This window comes from Excalfactoria chinensis, chromosome 25, assembly GCF_039878825.1.
Source record: "Excalfactoria chinensis isolate bCotChi1 chromosome 25, bCotChi1.hap2, whole genome shotgun sequence".
NCBI lineage: Eukaryota > Metazoa > Chordata > Aves > Galliformes > Phasianidae > Excalfactoria > Excalfactoria chinensis.
The window spans coordinates 4,028,003-4,043,609 of record NC_092849.1 but is presented as its reverse complement, the minus strand read 5'-3'; the positions used below and the strand labels follow the sequence as shown (position 1 = coordinate 4,043,609).

The 15,607-nt window shown below is 52.2% G+C and overlaps 1 protein-coding gene across 2 annotated transcripts; it reads left to right on the top strand.

The window, feature by feature from the left end:
* Positions 1-6,446: 6,446 nt before the first annotated feature.
* ANXA4 (annexin A4) lies at positions 6,447-14,981 on the top strand. Of its 2 annotated transcripts, none has more exons than XM_072357164.1 (13): positions 6,447-6,702; positions 8,106-8,161; positions 9,177-9,252; positions 9,584-9,678; positions 9,927-10,040; positions 10,207-10,297; positions 10,709-10,788; positions 11,179-11,235; positions 11,560-11,653; positions 12,152-12,247; positions 12,775-12,833; positions 13,137-13,259; positions 13,885-14,981. In XM_072357164.1, exons 2-13 carry the CDS (start codon positions 8,159-8,161, stop codon positions 13,942-13,944), a joined length of 948 nt encoding a protein of 315 aa, XP_072213265.1. In that variant the 5' UTR covers positions 6,447-6,702; positions 8,106-8,158; the 3' UTR covers positions 13,945-14,981. The 2 variants fall into 2 exon arrangements, with proteins under 2 accessions (XP_072213265.1, XP_072213264.1); XM_072357163.1 differs by lacking the exon at positions 6,447-6,702 and adding an exon at positions 6,947-7,200.
* The last annotated feature ends 626 nt before the right edge of the window (positions 14,982-15,607 follow it).

Here is a 15,607-nt window from a genome sequence, read left to right as displayed (position 1 = left end):
CCATTAAACCCCATAGTGACCATAGAGGACATTAATAGCAGCAGTCTGAATCTCCCTTTGCATTGCAGCCCTATTAACAGCAATGGGAGCTACAACAGCGCCGCCTTGTGGACACAACGCAGAACTGCAACGGAGGAGCAACAGCAGCAATAAAGAACTGAATGGAGCCATGGGGGAACAGAAACGAACTTGGGGGGCAGAATGTGATGGCGGCACTTATGGGGCACGACACACAGGCTGTACTTGGGGGGCAGAGAGAGATGGCAGCACTTGGGGGGCAAGAGGCAATGGCTGCATTTGGGGGCAGCAAGAAGGGCACTGCAATAAGAATTAAGCACTGAAGTGCATAAATGAGCTCTGGAACATTATCTTGGGTCTCAGTATGGAACAGATCCAACACAGTCAGTGTGTGCTGCTCTTATCTGCTGGGCTGAGAGTTACCGGTCAGCAAAGCTGGTTCAGGGCCATTCCAGGCAATGCAGGTTTCTGTTCCTCGCTGTTCTCATCAGGAGCTGCACATCTCTCAGGGCTCTGCTGGCACCTGTTGGACACAATACAGCAATGAAGGCACTACCCACATGTGCAGGGCAGCACCTTTTGCACAAGCAGGCACTGCAGTGGTCGGGATACCTAAAAATGGCAGAGCTCACAGCCCTGAAACAAAGCAGAAAACATTCACCCCATCCCAAAGACAAACACTCACCCACAGCCCACAGGAGGCAAACTCCAGGGAGAAACACCACCCTTACAGCTGCTGACACTGCAATGTGGTCAGGCTGCCCCAGAAATGAGGGCAGCACAGCCCTGACATAAAGAACCCCTCACCCCAATCCAAGGCCCAGAGCTCACCCCACACTCCAAAGGAAGCAGTCCCCAAGGAGAGATACTGCCCTCATGGCTGCCAGCCTTCCAATGCAGCTGTGAGCCCCAACAGGGGCAGATCCCAGCCCTGCAATAAGGCAGGAATCACTCACCCCTTCCCGAGGAGCGGGGCTCACCCCACAGAAAACAGTCTGCAAGGAGATATGTGTCCCTTGCAGGTGGCACCCCTTAAATATGGTCACAACCCCCTGAAAAAAACAGAGCTCCCAGCCCCAAAATAAAGGAATCACTCACCTCATTCCAGAGACAAACAGCCCACACTCCCAAGGAAGCAATCAGGTACAGATGCTGCTCCTGCCGCTGCCAGCCCTGAAATGGGGTCAGGATCCACTAAAAAGAGAAAAACACAGCCTTAAAATAAGGAAAGGATCACTCACCCCACTCCATGGCTCACCCCATAAGGAAGGGAACACTCACCCCACCCCACAAGGAAGGGGTCACTCACCCCACCCCACAAGGAAGGGATCACTCACCCCACTCCATGGCTCACCCCCACACTCCTAAGCAATGGAGGGCTATAGGGGGCAATGGGATGATGGGGGGCTATAGGGGGACATTAGCAGCAATTTTATATATCATAAGTAAACCAACAATAGACGACCATCTATTTCATAGTCACACACACTGCCGGCTTCACACTGCACTGAGTCAGAGCTGCAGGCCTTCTTTCAAGCGCTTTGATAGCACTGACTGCAATACACGGTACCTGGCCATAAGCAATAGATGGGAACAGCAGCACGAACACCCCGTTATCGTTGCCATGGCTGAGAACAGCAACGAGGCAACAACCTGCAGCTCCTGCTGCGACGCTCCCGGACTTTTCCCTGCGTCCAAACGCTGTTCCACGGTCCGACTGTTGTTCCCCGGGCAGGAACTGCCGGCAGCTTTTCTACCCCAGCCGGAACCAACCGGACCCGGGAGCTCACCCGGCCGGGGGCAGCGACGATCGCTGCGCTTCTACCCCGCGTAGGACGGCTCCGTCCGGCTGACGGGCTGCCCTGATCCCACGCACAAACCGCTCCGCCGATGGAGGCTCCTTGTCGGCTCCCGCGGGGTTCGGCTGAGGGAGAACGAACGAGAAACCGCGGGGCGCGCCAAAGGCGGGAGAGAACGCCGCTAAAATAGGAGGTCGCCATTTTGGTCATGCGCAGTAGCGCTTTTCCGCCGCCATTTTGGACATGCGCAGTAGCGCTTTTCCGCCGCCGTTGTGGACATGCGCAGTAGCGTCCCTTCTGCCGCGGTGCATTGTGGGATATCCCGCCAAAATTGGAGGACGCCATTTTGGACATGCGCAGTAGCGCTTCTCCGACGCCATTTTGGACATGCGCAGTAGCGTCCCTTCCGCCGCGGTGCATTGAGGGATATCCCGCCAAAATTGGAGGACGCCATTTAGGACATGCGCAGTAGCGCTTTTCCGCCGCCATTTTGGACATGCGCAGTAGCGCTTTTCCGCCGCCATTTTGGACATGCGCAGTAGCGTCCCTTCCAGCGCGGTGCATTGTGGGATATAACGCGGCAGGAGGAGGTCGGCATTTTAAACATGCGCAGTAGCGCTTCTCCGCCGCCATTTTGGACATGCGCAGTAGCGTCCCTCCCGCAGCGGTGCATTGTGGGATATCCCGCCAAAATTGGAGGACGCCATTTTGGACATGCGCAGTAGCGCTTTTTTGCCGCCATTTTGGACATGCGCAGTAGCGTCCCTACTGCCGCGGTGCATTGTGGGATATCCCGCCAAAATTGGAGGACGCCATTTTGGACATGCGCAGTAGCGCTGTATTCGCCGCCATTTTGGACATGCGCAGTAGCGTCCCTTCTGCCGCGGTGCATTGTGGGATATCCCGCCAAAATTGGAGGGCCCATAGGGTATAATGGGGGCCTGCAATACCATTAACAGCCACAAGGCGGCGCTATAATGGAGCCCATAGTGTTTAATGGGGCCCATAGGGTTTAATGGGGAACATAGGGATTAATGGGGCCTGCAATACCATTAACAGCCACAAGGCGGCGCTATAATGGAGCCCATAGGGTTTAATCGGGACCATAGGGTTTAATGGGAGCTGCAATACCCTCAGCGGCCACAAGGTGGCGCTATAATAGAGCCCATAGGGTTTAATGGGGCCCATAGGGTTTAATGGGGACCATAGGGATTAATGGGGCCTGCAATACCAATAGCGGCCACCAGGTGGCGCTCTAACTTAAGCTATATGAGACCCCATAGGGTTTAATGGAGCCCATAGGGTTTAATGGGGCCTGCAATACCATTAACAGCCACAAGGCGGCGCTATAATGGAGCCCATAGTGTATAACGGGGCCCATAGGGTATAATGGGGCCCATAGGGTATAATGGGGCCTGCAATACCATTAACAGCCACAAGGCGGCGCTATAACGGAGCTCATAGGGTTTAATGGGGCCCATAGGGTATAATTGGGCCCATAGGGTATAATGGGGCCCTTAGGGTATAATGGGGGCCTGCAATACCATTAACAGCCACAAGGCGGCGCTATAATGGAGCCCATAGGGTTTAATGAGGCCCATAGGGTTTAATGGAGCCCATAGGGTTTAATGGGGCCCATAGGGTTTAATGGGGCCCATAGGGTTTAATGGGGTCTGCAGTCTCCAGTCTAAAGGGGCGGAGCCCCATATGCTAATGAGCCATGAAGCCACACCCCCGGTAGGCTTGAGTCCAAAGGGGCGGCCACCAGGTGGCGCTCTAACATAAGCTATTAGGGACCCCATAGGGTTTAATGGAGCCCATAGGGTTTAATGGGGCCCATAGGGTATAATGGGGGCTGCAATACCATTAACAGCCACAAGGCGGCGCTATAATGGAGTCCATAGGGTTTAATGGGGCCCATAGGTTTTAATGGGGCCCATAGGGTTTAATGGGGCCCATAGGATATAATGGGGGCCTGCAATACCATTAACAGCCACAAGGCGGCGCTATAACGGAGCCCATAGGGTTTAATGGGGTCCATAGGGTTTAATGGGGCCCGTAGGGTTTAATGGGGCCCATAGGGTATAATGGGGGCCTGCAATACCATTAACAGCCACAAGGCGGAGCTATAACGGAGCCCATAGGGTTTAATGGGGTCCATAGGGTTTAATGGGGAACATAGGGATTAATGGGGCCTGCAATACCATTAACAGCCACAAGGCGGCGCTATAATGGAGCCCATAGGGTTTAATCGGGACCATAGGGTTTAATGGGAGCTGCAATACCCTCAGCGGCCACAAGGTGGCGCTATAATAGAGCCCATAGGGTTTAATGGGGCCCATAGGATATAATGGGGCCCATAGGGTTTAATGGGGCCCATAGGGTATAATGGGGGCCTGCAATACTCTCAATAGCCACAAGGTGGCGCTATAATGGAGCCCATAGGGTTTAATGGGGTCTGCAGTCTCCAGTCTAAAGGGGCGGAGCCCCATATGCTAATGAGCCATGAAGCCACACCCCCGGTAGGCTGGAGTCCAAAGGGGCGGCCACCAGGTGGCGCTCTAACATACGCTATATGGGACCCCATAGGGTTTAATGGAGCCCATAGGGTTTAATGGGGCCCATAGGGTATAATGGGGGCCTGCAATACCATTAACAGCCACAAGGCGGCGCTATAATGGAGCCCATAGTGTTTAATGGGGCCCATAGGGTATAATGGGGGCTGCAATGCCATTAACAGCCACAAGGCGGCGCTATAATGAAGCCCATAGGGTTTAATGGGGCCCATAGGTTTTAATGGGGCCCATAGGGATTAATGGGGCCTGCAATACCTATAGCGGCCACCAGGTGGCGTTCTAACATAAGCTATATGGGACCCCATAGGGTATAATGGGGCCCATAGGGTTTAATGGGGCCCATAGGGTTTAATGGGGCCCATAGGGTTTAATGGGGCCTGCAATACCTACAATGGCCACAAGGTGGCGCTCTAACATAAGCTATATGGGATCCTATAGGGTTAATGGGGCCCATAGGGTATAATGGGGCCCATAGGGTTTAATGGGGCCCATAGGGTTAAACCCCTTCATCATGCCCCCCACCCATGTTAAACCCCTTTATCATGCCCCCCACCCATGTTAAACCCCTTTATCATGACCCCCACCCATGTTAAACCCCTTTATCATGACGCTCACCCCCGTTAAACCCCTTTATCATGACCCCCACCCCCGTTGAACCCCTTTATCATGACCCCCTCCCATGTTAAACCCCTTTATCATGCCCCCCACCACCGTTAAACCCCTTTATCATGTCCCCCACCCATGTTAAACCCCTTTATCATGACCCCCACCCATGTTAAACCCCTTTATCATGACCCCCACACATGTTAAACCCCTTTATCATACCCCCCACACATGTTAAACCCCTTTATCATGACCCCCACACATGTTAAACCCCTTTATCATGACCTCCACCCCCGTTAAACCCCATTATCATGCCCCCCACCCATGTTAAGCCCCTTTATATAACACAGATATATACACACACACAGATATACACACACAGATTTAGACACGCACAGATACACTCACACAGATATACACACACAGATATACACACAGAGATATACACACAGAGATATTCACACACAGATATATTCACACACATATATACACAAATATACACACAGACATATATACACACACACAGATACACACACACACTTATACACACACATATACACACAGATGTACACACACAGATATACACACAGAGATACACACACAGATATACACACACAGATATATACGCACACACAGATACACACACACACAGATATACACACACTTATACACACACATACACACACACAGAGATACACACACAGATATACAGAAACACATATATACGCACACACATATATACACACACAGATACACACACACATATATACATACACACACACACACACACACCATAACAGAAAAGCCCAGAACTACAGATGATTGAGGAACTTTTTATTACTGTTGGTTCATTCAGGGCTTCACCTGGGAAGTGTTCAGTCTCCCAAGGCAGAAGCTGGATGGTCTGCAATCCAGTCCATTTTCTAAGGTATTTATCCCCAATGCCCACACTTAGTTGAGATCTTAGTTTTCAGAGCCTTGGATTCGCCTGTATATATATATTTCCCGCCAAAATAGGAGGTCGACATTTTGGACATGCGCAGAAGAGTCACTTCCGGCAAGGTGCATCGTGGGATATAACGAGGCAAGAGGATGTCGCCATTTTGGTCATGCGCAGTAGCATCACTTCCGGCAAGGTGCATTGTGGGATATAACGCGGCAAGAGAATGTCGCCATTTTGGTCATGCGCAGTAGCGTCACTTCCGGCAAGGTGCATTATGGGATATACCGCGGCAAGAGGAAGTCGCCATTTTGATCATGCGCAATAGTGTCACTTTCGGCAAGGTGCATTGTGGGATATAACGCGGCAACCGGAGCGCGCCATTTTGATCGCGAGCAGTGGCGTCACTTCCGGCGGAGGGGATTGTGGGATATCACTGAGGCCGCCATCTTATTTCCAGTTCCGGATGTGAGGGGTCTTTTCTATCAGTCGTCGCGCCGTCGTTGCGTCATCACTGCGCGCGTCCTCTATGGCTGCGGCCCGGCTGTCCATGCCATGCGCCTGCTCCGCTTCCAGGGCTCCGGGGCGGCCGGGCCCCGGCTGGGGCTGCAGGACGAGGAGGGCCGGGATGTGGTAGGCCTGTCCAGATCCCTCTGTAGGATCCTCCGATCCTTCGGCAGATAACCGGAGCGTGCGGGAGCTGAGGAGCGACGGGAGGGAGAGAGGGAGGGGAGCATCCTGCCGTGCCACCTGGGGACCACGTGCTGTGAGTGATGGCGCGGAGCTCCTCCATCCGTCAGCACAGGAGCAGCGGTTCTTGCTGCAGCAGCACATCATAGCCCTGCAGCAGCACATCGCAGCCCTGCAGCAGCACATCGCAGCCCTGCAGTGCGCTGCGGGTTCCCCGTCGCTCCCGAGGCGTCTCTCGTTCCCTCCACGAGGGGGCGCCGTGATGCCGGCAGTTCCCGATCGGTCCGCCGGGAGGCGCTGCGGTTCCGGCTCGCTCTGTCGCCGCGTCCCGCTCCCAGCGCGGCGTGGGCACCGCCGCGTGTCGCCCGGTTGCGATGGAGCCTCCCCTTCGGTTCCCCCACGGGCGCTTTTCTCCCGGCGCTGTCGGGATCCGCCCTTCCCCGGGTCGCCCCTTATGGGCGGGTGGAACGCTTGGGGCCCGGAGTCCCTCCCCGCTGCGGGGCGTGGGTGCCGCGTCACGGCCCGGCCCGGCAGAGCTCCGTTCCGCGCTGCAGAAGCTCTCCCTCCGCTGCGGGTGAGTGTCCCCGCGGGGACCCACGCACGGGGAGGGAACGTGGGGACGGACCGCGGGACAGCCCGGCCCGGAGGACGCGGGGCGGGGCGGGGGGGCGCCGTGCGGGTGTGGGGAGGAACGCGGAGCTGCGGCGTCCGGTCCGGCCGTGCCCCCCCCCGCGGAGCGCAGCCGGTTCTCAGCGTCACCTCCGCGTTGTTCCTTCCCCGTGCTCGGTTTTCTTTCTGCTTCCCTCGGTCTTTTCTATCGGCCTTTCCTTCTTGCCGCGATCTGCTCGTTGAATAGCCCCGCGAACACGTACAGAGCAACCGGACGGCAAAGCTGCATCAGAATCTGTCTGTCGGATGCAGGACTGTTACTTAACGCCCAAAGCAAACGTCGGCCCTGCATTTCTGCCAAGGATCGGAGAAGAGCAGAAACTTCACGTTTCTGATGCCTGGGTTGCAGATTGCCCCCAGTTCCATGAAAGAGGGAACAGGAGGAGCTGCTGTGTGCCAATGCCATGCTGAGCTTGCTTGCCTGGGCAGCGCACTGCAGTGATGTTCCAGATGTGTAAGAGTCACATGCAGGTGCTGCTGCTCTTGCACAAGGGCTGGGCTCACCGACAGCAGGATGAGGGCGTTGGTCTGCTTCTCTTTGTAACCTCAGCCAGGCTGTCACTCTAGGGATAGAAAAGGCATTTATTAACCATTAGTGCCATTGTTTGCTTGTGCACCACGTCCCTCTCATGCAGAGCTGCTGTCCTGCTGCAAAGCGGCCCTTGTTGGCTCGGTGCAGAGCAGACAGGCTGTGTGTGTGTTTGTGGGTGTTCTTCCAGACTGGGAAATTATGTGCTTATCGTCGTGCTTTACGGTCACAATCACTTAACCAGCACCAGCTGTTAGTTAGAAAACTGGTTTTTATTGCAGTTGCCAGCTGTTGGTGGACCTAAGCAACAGGAGACTGACTGAAACCTCGAGCGATGGTGAGTGTGCTTGTTTGCTGTACCACGCCGTGCCAGGCATCTGCTCAGATCACATAAACATAAGGAGCGTAGATAGGGCAGGAGGAGCACCGTTTGGCTTTTTATGAGTGGTGAATTTGTAACTCCTTTCTGTTTCCTCCTAGAGGACAGTGCCCCACACATCTCTGCTTTTCCTGCTTGGGAGTTAATGAAAAATCCAACTGCATGTCAGCTCACAGAGCAAGTATTTTTCCAGATAAGCTCTCTGGGCACTCTGCTCCCTCCCAGTTCAACCCACAGGGTTCCACCCATGCAGTGGTTATTTCTGTGCCTGTTTTCCAAAGCCTCCACGAAGGTCAGCACTGTTTTGCTGTTGATTGGAACGGAGATGGATCGTAGGAGGCAGTGTGAGCCCACAGAGATGGCACTGAGCAGGAAGAAACCTGTTTGTGAATGGCCAGTTTGAGCCAAACACAGCACGTCGTGGTGTGTAACGGAAGCATGGGATGGTTGATGTTGGAAGGGACCTCTGGGTTCAGCTGGTCCAGCTCCTGCTGCAATAGGGCCACCAAAACTGGTGCCCAGGACCATGAGCAGATGGGTTTGGAGATCCCCGAGAGGAGACACCACAACCCCTCTGGGTCCCTGTGCCAGTGCTGCAGCCCTTACACAGCACAGCAGTGCTCCTGCTGTTTGGTGGCAACTTCTGGTCCTGGCACTGGGCTCCACTGGATGCAGCCTGGCTCCGTCCTCTCTGCCCCTCCCTGCAGGGGTTGATGGGTGGGATCCCCCTGAGCAATATGGAGATATTTTCTACCTGTGGTTGTGCCCCCGTGGCTTCTTTCTTTCTGATGTGCCTGGGAAGTCCCAATAGAATAGACTGCTGTGTGAGACAGAACCTGACACAACATCACTTGTGTGGGTGGAGTTTTACATCATTTATGTTTGTTTTTTGGTGTCTTTTATCTTCCAATCCAACTCTCTGTGTGCATCCGTGCAAGTCCGCCTTTGCTAAATCCTTCTCTTGTGGCCTTAGGCAACAATCAAGGGAGTCTCAAGTTTCAGCCCTGAGCAAGAAGCGCAGGCACTCAGAAAGGCCATGAAGGGCTTTGGTAAGTTGATCTCCCTCCATGGTTTGACTTTGTTTTCCCCCAGCACTGGGAATGGCTGCTCTGGTGGTTTGTTAGAAGGAAATGTAGCTGCTTGCATTGCTCTGCTGCACAACTGCCCTGAAAATCGTTGGGAAGTGGAAACAGAACTGCCCTTCATGTCCTGAAATGCAGCTTCTCTGGTGGGCTGGGGTCCTGGCAGCTTTGTGTGCATGGATGGAGTCCTGGGGCTGTTGAAAACTGGCTGTGCAGGGGACTGGAGGCGGCACAAGACCAGAGGGCACTTCTGAGTCTTGTGCAGACAGCCTGACTGGCTTCCCTTCATTTCTTGCAGGCACGGATGAGGATGCCATCATCGACATCTTGACCAAACTAAATGTTTCCCAACGTCAGCAAGTTCTGATCACCTATAAGAGCACTATTGGCAGGGTAGGTGGTCTTCAGAGGTGTGTGAAGGTGGTTGAGTAACTTGGGTGAAAAGTGGAAAACTACTCAATCTCCATAAGAGAAAGGTTGGCACTGACTTTACCTGACCGAGGCTGTTTTGTTCTTGTTGAGTTCGGAGCAGTTGTTGATGCAGGGAGGTTTGGAGCCTGAAGAGGAGTGGAGAACAGCTCAGTTCTGTCTGTCCTCGAAGGCTGGACCTTCTGCCAACTCCTCCTCTCTTGGCCTTCTAGGATTTGATTGATGACTTGAAGTCGGAGTTGAGTGGGAACTTTGAGAGGGTGATCATTGGGATGATGACTCCCACCACTATGTATGACGTGCACGAACTGAGGAGGGCTGTGAAGGTTTGGAAATCTTCCTTTTGTATTGTTTAAGTTGTATTGTTTAAGTTCTGGCCAAGGTCTTATTGCTTTGCTATGTGTGTCTTCTTGCTTATTATTAACTCTTAAAGAAACCTGCTTGCATGTCCCAAGCAGTTGTTGGTATCTTAAATCCTTGGCAATTCCCTAGGGAGCAGGAACAGATGAAGGCTGCCTGATTGAAATTCTGGCTTCTCGCACCAATGAAGAGATCCATCGCATTAATGAGAACTACAAGCTCCGTAAGTGGTGCAAAAGGCCGGGCCTTGTCCTGCTGCCTGGCAGTCAGTCGGTGTGTGTGCAGGCAGGTGTGAGGAGGAAGGAACCTGGGGAGCTTTTAGGTGGGACACATTGGCCAGCCGAGCTGTGGCTGTTTGTCCAGGGAGAAGCTGGACTAGAATTTCACCAGCAACTGAATTGATGTAAATAAAATGGGGAGGAGCGTTCTGTCTGTCAGCGGGATGTATGGCTCTCTTGCCAGTTTCTTACTGTCTGTGCTGCTTAATTGGAGACTGTAGCACTAATGATGATGGCTGGAGTGCTGCAGTGATGCTGAGAGCCCTGGGCACAGTTCTGTACTTAGCTAGGAATGTTGTGGGCAGCACCCAGGTTAGCCCTGCTCCTAACGGATGCCATGTGTGTGTTCTTGCTAGAATATGGCTGCTCCCTTGAGGATGACATCGTATCTGACACATCTTCCATGTTTCGAAGGGTCCTCGTGTCCCTGGCAACGGTGAGCCAAGCCATGGGGGGAACAGGGTGGATCTTCTTGTGGGCGCAGCTCTGTGCTCAGCGGTGAGGAGCTCCAGGCTGGCCTTTTCTCACCCTGCGTGTCTCATGGCCTGCTCCTCAAACCCAGCTTCTGCAGGGAGGGGATTCTGACTCTGGGTGTGCGTGAATGCTGTGGGCTCTTTTCTAAATGTCCCAGTAAAGTGGGCTGCTGCTTCTTTCAGAAGGAAGCCCAAAGCACATTTGAGTTGTGTCACTGTGTTTGTAAGCTAGTATTCCCTTTGAAGGACTCCATTAGCCATCTCCAGCAGCTCTTCCTGAATGGGGAACTCTCAGGAGTTGCTTCCAGTAGGTGCTGTGGTGAGCTGAGTCTTCTATCCTTGTGTCTTTGCAGGGAAACAGAGATGAGGGCACATATGTGGATGATGCCCTTGCTCAGCAGGATGCTCAGGTGCGTAGTAGCGTGCTTCCTTGCATGAGCAATCTATTCTTGTGCATCTGATGCGTGGTGAAGAGAAGCCAACCTGTGAAATGGGAATAATGATTCTAGTCTTGTTTGCAAGTGTCTAATGAGAGGTCTCTAGACAAGCTGGTTACTTGGCAGGGGCAATGACATTTTTGTTGTGGGTTGCCATGCCTGGTTGGTGCTTGTTGGAAAATATCCATGATTTAGACAAGTGCAGGCCAGCAGTTCTCCAGCACCAATGAATTAAAGGTCTTCTGTACACCCAGTCTTGTCCGTGAGCCTTACTTTGTCATCCATAATGTCTTTAAGTGCCTGTACGAAGCGGGGGAGAAGAAATGGGGAACAGATGAGGTGCAATTTATGTCCATCCTCTGTACACGGAACAGGTATCACCTACTGAGAGGTAGGACCCCTCCACAGTGTCCTGGGCTTTTCTTTCCTTCCTGTTTGCGTGATGCTTTTGTAGGAGCTCCATAGGTGTTCAATCAGTGTGAACTCCTCTGAGTCAACAAATGTCCTTGAGAGAGCCTCACTGCATCTGTTCCCGTTTGGGCTGGTTTATTCCCTGCTGAGACTAAAAGGGACCTCAGAAACCTAAGTGCAACTTGCTGCTGCTCCAGCATGGAAAGCAGAGATCATGGAGTGTGACCACCATTGGGGCGGGGGGCAAAGAAATTCATCTGCCAGCATGAAGTAGCAGGTCTTGAAAATGGTAAGAGCTTTGATAGGCCAGTTAGCAAGACTGTTAGCAATAGAAGTGAGTTATTTCTGTGGGACGTTCCTGATTTAGCTGGTAGTGCTGCAGGAATCATACAGCGTTCATGCAGCTTATGAGGAGCTTGTTGTTTCAAAGTGGTCCTCTGAATCTCTCTGACTCTCCACCATGGACTCTTCCTCCTAGTTTTTGATGCATACAGAAGCATTGCTAACAAGGACATAACAGACAGCATTAAATCTGAGATGTCAGGAGACCTGGAAGATGCTTTGCTGGCTGTGGGTGAGTGCTCTGCTTTTAAACCTTGTCTACAAAGTAGTAATGAAATGATGAGAGGTGCTGTGTGTTCCCATGAGTGGCCGTTACAGGTTTCAGGGGGCAGACATGGTTTGTCTTTGTTTATGCACACAAAGCCAGGCTGGGTGAGACTTGGAGTCCCTGGTGTAGAGGGAGGTATCTGTGTCTATTGCAGGGGGATTGGAAGTAAATGATCTTAGGAGTCCCTTCCAACCCAATCCATTCTATAATTCTATGCTTTTCAGACCCAGTCAGGTTAGAAAGCTTTGTGCTTTATGGTACAGAGTGCTTGGCCAGAGGATGCTTTGGCAGCAGAGGTTTGCTGTCAGGAGGCATTAAAGCCTCAGCACAGAGACGTCAGCTCCCAGTGTGTCACTGGCTGTGGATGCCTGCACTGCCCCTGCTGTTTGTTAGCGTGGAGTTGCATCTTGACAGAAGAAAGTGCTGCAGAGGTATGGGAAGCCTCCTGCTTATACTGACCTTAACTCTCTTGTTCTTGTCTCTCCTTACAGTAAAGTGCACGCGAAACAAGCCTGCGTACTTTGCCGAAAGACTGTATAAATCCATGAAGGTAAACAGACTGTGGATTTAGATTGCTTGCTTCTTTCTTGCATTTTCATGCTCAAGTCAGCAGCATCACGGCAGGCATGAGATGGAAGCTGCAGCCAGTCAGAAAACTGGCTTTTCTAGGCAAGCTGCACATCAGGGTAATAGTTGTACTCAGGAGCAAGCTGCTAATGGATTGCTCTGTTAATACATAAATGCTCTAATTAAGATCAGCTCCTGCACAAAACCAGGCACTGAGACCTTCGTGTCTGTGGGTGGTTCTCCAGAAGGTTCTGTGTTAGCTGTATGTGGTTGCTTTGCTTTCTAGGGCCTGGGAACAGACGACAACACCCTGATCAGAGTGATGGTGTCCCGCTCCGAAATAGATATGCTGGATATCAGAAGAGAATTCCTGACCATGTATGGGAAGTCTCTCCACTCCTTCATTAAGGTAAACTTGCTGACGTTAGACACAAGAGGTGGGATTTTCAGAGTCCCCCCCTCCCGTGACACCTGTGGGGCATTTTAGAGCAGCTGAAATGAAGCAGGCGTTACAAAAATGTACTGAAAATGTCCCTGAATGTTCTGGAATGGCCCAGCAGGATGCAAATACTGCAGAACAAAACCTGCCTTAAGAAGAATTCAACTTCAGTACAACTTACAAATTATCCATGGTCCTTTTTTTCTCCTCAGTAACTCAGTTTGCTCCAACCTCCTCTCTCCCTCTACTTTCTTTTGTCTGCACTCTCCTCCCTCTTGTCTTTGAACCATTCCTTCCCTTCTTCCTCCATCTGCCCTTCCCTCTTCTGCTCTTCTCTCCATTATCACTGCCCTCTCTTGTTTTTTTCCCCTTGTCCTTTTTAGATCTGCTCTTCTTACCTGTATCCTCTCTTCTGTCCTCTTTCTTCTCCCCTCTCCTTCATCACTTTTCTCTTCTTCCCCCTTACGAGCTCCTCTCTCCCCTCATTTCTTTGTTCTATCTTTGCTCTCCTCTCTCTCCCTCCTTATTGTCCCCTCTCCTCTCTCTCTCCTCCTCTTTGCCCTTCTTTCTTATTTGTTCACCTTTGTATTCCCAGGGAGATTGCTCAGGAGACTACAGGAAAATCCTGCTGAAGCTCTGTGGCGGCGAGGATTGAAGGGTTCCTGGTGTACGTCCCGCGTTACGGGGAGGAGGGAATCATAAGGATTTCTCCGAATTTGTGGGGTTTTTTCTCTCATTAATTGCTGAGTAGTAACTTTGATTAATGCTCTGGTTGGGTGATGGCAGTTCCATTTTAACCTTAACTTTTGTATTTTGGCTTGCAGTGCCACTTTGTATCTAACTGAGCTAGGAAAGCCTTATTTAAACAGAATGCTTTAACCAAATCTATGCAAGCTTTGTTACCTCCTTGCAAGCTGTCCCTCTGCACTTACAGTAAATCCTGCCAAGTGAAGCAAATTTGGATGCAGAATATAGGAATCTGCAGAGGGAAGAATTAATTCTGTCATTATATGGAGAGAATGCAGCCTGCCTTCAGCTTTTGGAGGATGATTAGGCTCCTCCAAAACAAAAATCATTGAAAACACAATCAGATTTGATGCCATAGTGCTCTTCTCCAACCTAAATGATTGTAGGGTCGCCAAATCCAATGCCAACCCATTCCCACCACACCCACTAATCGCATCCCAAGGACCTCCATAGTCCTTGTAGAGCTCCAGCTTGTCAACTTGCTCTCAGTGTGGAGCACAAACCTCCGTGCTGCACTTTGTTGCCTGTAGGTCTGGAAGTGGGGAAGCTGCCCCGGTGGCTGCAGACAGAACTTTAGCTGCACTCCGCCTGGTTGCAGGTCAGCCTCATAGCCTTGGTCTGTCTGCCTTGACTGGTGGGGGTGTAAGCCATAAGGTTTGTGTGGCAGGCCTTTGCTCTCGGTTAATTGCTGTCATTGGAACGGTACCTATGAAGGGATGACCTGTCCTTGAAGTATGTCTCATCAGCACCGTCTGATGCCTCATACTGAGCTGCCTTGTTCTGGGGTCACATACCAAATGTGCCAGCACTGCCTGCTGGGACTCCTGCATAACACTGCCGTTAGGAACTCTGCTTTTGGGGCCTTTGTGTGATGTGAAATTCCCTACCAACCTCTGAAATAAATTTTCCCTAAGCTTAGCTCCTGTCTGCTAAGCTGTGAACTCTACAGCGTGTGGCTCTGCTTTTCTTTTGCAAAGTGTAACTCAGCGAACGACGCTGGGATGGCATCACAGACCGCCTGCTTATCTCCGCAGTGCTCAGGAGGGGCTTTTCTGAGCTGCTGGCCCCACACTGCAGCCCCACAGCGCAGCCTCACAGCTGGTGACCGACTGAAGCTGGAGGATCCTGGCAGCAGAGGACGCTCTTGCCCCACAGAAGGGCTCGAAGCTCCACCACCCTCCTGCTGCATGGGAGGCAAAGCAATGAACGCGGTCCAGCCAACCTTACACCTCGTGTGGTTCACCGTGCCAGGTCAGCAGGAAGAGAGGTGGGCACAGGTAATACTGCATCAAAAGTGACTGCAGAGCTCTCGGGCTGGTAGTCCAGGGTGTGGGGGCCCAGGTGGTGCTGTGGGGTAGGTGTGGATGTGCTTCTTCATGTGCATGGAAATAGACTAAGAGAACCTTCTGCATCCCCTTCCCAGCAATGGAAGTGATGTGGTTCCCTGGGTCCTCTCTCAGTTCCTGTTCACAGAGGCACACGAGGGCACAAGTTCATGTACTGCACCCCACTGCTCCTTGCTGTGCCCCAGGAGCCCCCTGTGTGCCCGCTGCTTCCTGGCTCAGGATGGC